This window comes from Galeopterus variegatus, unplaced genomic scaffold (genome assembly GCF_000696425.1).
Source record: "Galeopterus variegatus unplaced genomic scaffold, G_variegatus-3.0.2 Scaffold235, whole genome shotgun sequence".
In the NCBI taxonomy this organism is placed as follows: Eukaryota; Metazoa; Chordata; class Mammalia; order Dermoptera; family Cynocephalidae; genus Galeopterus; species Galeopterus variegatus.
In genome coordinates, this window is record NW_007726346.1 from 328,498 (window position 1) to 334,092 (window position 5,595).

Here is a 5,595-nt window from a genome sequence, read left to right on the forward strand (position 1 = left end):
TGTCTTTTGTCTTTTTTCCGGGTCCGGCAGCGGATCGCAACCCCCAGTGTTGCCCCCGTACCGGACCGGGGATCGGCAACGGGATCGCAAGCCTCGGTGTTGCTCCCGCGCCTCGCTCAGCCAGTGAGCGGGAGCCGGTCGGTATGTGGGATCCGAACCCTCGGACCGGAGCGCTGCCGCGCTTCCCAAGCGGCGCACCATCCAGTGCGCCACCGGGCCGGCCTGTCGAGACTTTCTAATACACACCCTTTGTACTCACTGTACTGGAGTGGAAAACAACAAAATAAAAACTTTACTTTTTCACAGCATTTTAAAACTGTTTCTTAAGATCTCAACTTGGTTCCGGAAAAGCAGGGAAGTAAATTTTTCTTTTTTCTTTCCATCCTAAGTATGTTCTACTTTTCATCACTCCACAGAAACAGCCCCACTTTATGGGAAATTAGGTTGTTAAATATGTATGTCTTATTGCTTCTTTATTTTCTTTCCTCATTCTTGTCTCCACTGTTTTCCTTATACTCTACCCTTACCAATGCATAATACCCCATCTTCTTTCTGACATCCCACTGAGTTCTGAGCTCAGCTGATTTACAGTCTAGCTCTTGCTGACACTTATATGCTGTGGTCCTCTTTAAAATTTACCTAACTCTCTGTGCAGCAATTTGTTCATTTGTAAAATGAGTTACGTCTAGATCATCTTCAAGAAACTTTTCACCTGTTTTTTTTTTTTTATTTCAATGTGTCCAAACAGTTTAAAAATTTGGAAGCAACATTAAATCCTGAAATGGTAAGAATCAGTGCCATGTTTTCTTTAAATGCAAATAAATGCTGTTGTCCAGACATTGGCTTTCTCATGACCAACACACCTTTGCCTGGTCACTCATTACCTGTCTGAGTTTCCTCCTCCACAATCATCCTTAAGAAATGTGATTACAGATAAGATACTAATTTTAAATACTGGAAAGCAAAACAATTGTTAAATGTCATATGTGAAACTACATAAATTGAGACAGAAATGGCTTTCAGATTACCAGTATCATTCCCTATTCCATCAGCATGGATGCTGGGATTTGACATGACTCTATCCTTGATCCAAAACATCATGTGCAATCAAAAAACTTATCCTCTAGCAAAATACGCTCCATTAGCAGTTATTTACGGATCTGTCATACTCATGCTTATAATCTATGTTATAGGTCTTTGTTAGCATTTTCAGATTTTAATTACATAATTTCCTTTAAAACAATTTTCCTTAACTGTAGGTACATTCCATTCTAACACACCAGTCCATCTTCACTCTCTCACAGAATATTGCAAAATTTTAAAAGAAACTGACACCTTAGTATCCCTTTAAGAACAGGAGTACTGGAGTGAATTTTATGAAAGTTTACTGGCCCCTTGATTAAAAATGTGTCTTAACAATTTATTCAGTCTCTTTGAATAAAACTTTGTGAAATAAAAATAGTTTATTTTTCTATTTCTTTCCCCAGAAAAAGTGATTTTTTTTAATGCAAATCTATTGGGCTCCTATATAACCAAAGACGTTTATTGTCTATGCCAATATTGTCCCTGATATTTCACAAGTAGATTGGTCTATTGTGAGTAGACAGAAACAGGAAAGCACTGGAGGATAGGCCAATAGCTTTCTTCTGCAATTCTAACACTCTATAGTGGTTATTATTTCATAGTACCATCTCATAGAGGAAAAACTAGAGAAAATATCTGGTTAAAAGCATCTAGCCCATCTGTGACGATGATCTTTGAACTGTATTCTAGTATGTTTAAAAGAACATCACTGTCACATTTGATTATCACTGGACCACAGCTTGCTGGGAGAAGTTGTTTGCCACAGTCTCTTAGCCTACTTTAACTTTCCAGGTTCCGTCCGCAATTTCAATCATTTAACAATTACTGTAGAAGCACTGTCTTTGAATATACAAAGCAATTTTGATTACATTATGTGCTGCCAGATGACTAAAATGAAAAGCTTTCTCAAGCAGTCTCGTCTTTCGTCAGTTCTTGCGGACCCTGGGTTGTCAGTAGGAAACATAACAGTCCGAGCTATCTTTTGGAGCTTAAATGTAGCTGCTCTCTAGGAGGCAGCCCCGCTGGCTGCACCAGGCTGGCTCTGCGGCCCGGGCTGCCTTGGGGTTGCTATTCCTGTGGGGCGTGTTCCCAGCTGATGGAGGGATTCCCCTCTTACCTCTTAGTTGTGTCTGGTCAGCCACATCACACTGGATGAAGAGAGTCTTGTGAGGTTCAAACTGCTCATCCAGGGCGGCTTTACACTTTACACCTGCTTCCAGATTCCAATCCACAAGCGCTACCTATAGAGAAGGGAAGGGTCGAGGTCGTGCGCAATTCGGGACACACACGGACAATAAATAAACAGGACGCTCCCCTCTCGGACCTGACATGCTGCAGTTCAAGTTGGGGTTCTCTCCCAGCCGCTTTAGAGGTCTGCTCAAGAGCCTCAGTCTCAGCAGCTTTTGGAAGTGGCAAGGTGGACCCTCCGGGCACTGCTCCCTGTCCCCCCCGGGAGCCCCTCGGGCGGTCTCAGGGGGCGAGTCTCAGGGTGGGTGGGCAGGTCAGTTTCGATGACCGAGAGCCGCGCTTACCTTGGCGCCCTTGTGCAGCAGCGCCTCTGCAAAGGCTCTGCCTATGCCCTGCGCCGCGCCGGTCACCAGCGCCACTTTGCCGTTCACGTGCATGGCGCGGCCGCTGCTCCGGCGGGCGGTGGGCGAGCTGGCGTTCCCGCGCGGCCGCAGCTTTTATGGCCCCGGCGGGGCGCTCTCTGCCCGTGGGCGGGGAGGAGACTGAAGCCAGCGCCGGGGAACCCGGGACTGGGTCACCTGCCCCGAGCGCTTCGGGTCGCCAAGCTTCGCGATCTTTGCCTTCCGGACTCGCAGCCAAAGCCGCGTCAGAGCCTCCCCTCAGCCTCTGTGGCGTGACTGGCGCGGAGCCGACAGGGGAGAAGCAGAAAGAGTTTCCCAAAGAGCTGCCTTCGGGACCCTAAAGACCAGCGCGACAGCAGCGCGCAGAGCAGACGCCGGGGAGCTCGGGTTCCTCCTCCCCCACCCAACAAAAACAAGCACGCACAAAAGCAAAGGATTAGGGATTTAGCTCTCTTCTCTCAGAGATTTCGTGTGAGTTCCCTTCTCATGACCATGGGGGTGGGGGTGGGGGGAGCGGAGGTAACTCACATCACTGTTTTTTACTTAGTTGCGTTTTAGACGAAGTTGTACAGATATTGGAGATGAGAAGTGAACTGTGCTCTGACCTCAACACCCTGAATCGCATCATGTGCAGGCTGGGACTTTAAGAATCTTGTTGACACTCGTGTTTCAGATCAGTGTCAATTGCGTGTCATCTTGCGAGTGCCCCTCAAGAGCTGTCATCATCTACTTGCCCAGGACTTCCAGAGTCGCCGATTGCCTGACGAATTGCTGGTTCAATGGAATGCTTCCTCCTTGAATCATAGAGGCTTTGCAGGCTCAGAGTGAAGCGTGGGACGAGGTTCCCTGCCCTCCAGGAACTCGAGGGCTCGCTGTGTGCTGAGATGCAGTCAGTGAGGGCTGCACTCACCTAGTCCCTTTTTCTCATGCTATCAGTGAAAGGCTTCTATTTTAATTCTGTAAGCTTAATTAGTTGGCATTTTTTTTTCTTTTGCAAAGAAATCTAAGCACTTGGAGGGAGATGGGGGTTGGGCAAAAGACTTAGACTTAACAGCAGAAAGAATCTTTTGTATATTCTTTGCTTGCTTGCAGGAGACGGTGACTGGTGCAGCGGGGGAGGGGTGTTTGGAGAGGCTGTGTAAGATATATGTTGGCCACTGAGACAAAAGTCTTCAAAGTTGATTTGAAATTGGGTCTTGAAAAAATGTTGAGAAATTAAGACAGGAAGATAGATATTTATATTCCATGATTAAAATAAAATTAAATAATTTAAATTGTAATGTGAAGAGTAAGTTGAGGGGATCGTATTGTAAGAGAACAATGGAGAACAACAACAAAAAAAGGAAACAAAACCCCGGGACCTCTAATGGTATGCACGGAACATAAAAGAAGAAAAGAAACAGTTCCTTCAACAGGAAGGAACTGGCAAAAGAGACAGAAAAGGAGCCGCTTGAGTGACACGGGAACATTGGAGAACAGAGTGTTGCAGCACTTATGGGGTAGTTTCCAGAAGAGAGGAGTGGTTAATAATGCAGAGTACTCTGATGAGCACAAGGGAAGAAAGGATGGAGAAATGTTTTTAATTTGTCAGGACATGGAAGGCACAGAAGGCCTTAGAAGGCATAGAACCCAAATGGCTGAAATTGAAGGAGAAAATGGCTGGTGAGAAGACAGATATTGCCATGAATTCTAGACCAACATTACATGGGAAGGAATAGACAGCATAGTAGTTGGAAAGATTAGAGGATGGCAGATAAGTTTAATTTTATTTTTTTTATTTTAAGAAAGTATAGGGGGATGATTTAGATTAAAAAGCAAAGAGTCAAGGAGAGTGAGAACTGGAACAGGACGCAGTTTGGAGGTGGCTAAATGAGGCATAAGAGCATCAGCATTGTATTCAGATGAAACGAGTTTAGATCTTGTTTCTGCTACTGACCAGCTGTGTGGCCTTGGGCAAGTTGCTTCAACTCTCTGTGCCTCTGATTCCTTATTTCTTGTAAAAATGCGGTGAAAATTAAATTAGGTAAAGCATATAGAGCACAATTATATATAGAGCGTGGAGTAATAGCACAATAAATATTAGTTCAAATTTATTACTTCTGGAATGTTAGTAAATAACACACAGGAGATAGAGAAAAATGTGAGGAAGAGATTTTTTCAGTGTGCAGGAAGGACTAGGATCAAGGGGACAGGTAGTACTTCTTCATCCCGTTCTTCCTGTTGATTTTCACTGCCACTGCCTTTGTTCAGACCCTTATCTTTTCTCCTGTGATAGCAACAGCAGTTAACCTCCTGAATTATTTACATCCAAATTTCTTAAATCCAGTTCAGCTTCTACACTGTTCCCAGGAAAAGTTCTAAAACATAAATCTGATCATGTATAGACATTCTCATGTTTAAAATCCTTAAAATATCTAAATTCCAGGGCAATGCAGATAAGCGTCGCATGCCCCACATCTTTCTTGTAGCCCCTCTTTACATGCTAGGAAGGCATGTGTCAGTTACAACATACCCAACTCTGCAGACCTTCAGGCCTTTGCCATACAGCACCTGCTCATCCTTCCCTTCCCACTTTCTTCACCTGTTTTCTTACTCAACTATCAAATCTGTACCATGAAAATACCAATCACATTATCCTAATTAGCTAACTATCTAAGAGTGTCTTCAAAGAGGGCCATCTTTTTTTCTGGATGTCTTCCAGCGTCCAGTGCAGGGCTACCCAAAGTGTGCACTCAATACGTGTTAAATGAAGAAAGATGCAGATAAATATGAGGTATGCATTCAAGAGAAGAAAGAAAATTTTAACTAGATGGGAGATTTCCCATATATTGTGATTATCTTTTTATACAACAGTAAGATTGGAAAAATACATTAATATGGTATTTTTGAAAAGGAATGTTCTGATATTTTACCATATTTTATG

The 5,595-nt window shown here is 43.9% G+C and overlaps 1 protein-coding gene across 1 annotated transcript in view; it reads right to left on the reverse strand.

The window, feature by feature from the left end:
• The window catches only part of HPGD (hydroxyprostaglandin dehydrogenase 15-(NAD)), a 34,891-nt gene extending 32,114 nt beyond the window's left edge, over positions 1 to 2,777 (reverse strand). The window contains exons 1-2 of the mRNA XM_008566333.1: positions 2,616 to 2,777; positions 2,201 to 2,324 (exon numbers count right to left, since the gene is read on the reverse strand). Of these exons, the coding sequence (XP_008564555.1) occupies positions 2,201 to 2,324; positions 2,616 to 2,708 (217 nt within the window). The 5' untranslated portion in view covers positions 2,709 to 2,777. The remainder of the gene's footprint in view (positions 1 to 2,200; positions 2,325 to 2,615) is intronic.
• Between the last annotated feature and the right edge of the window lie 2,818 nt (positions 2,778 to 5,595).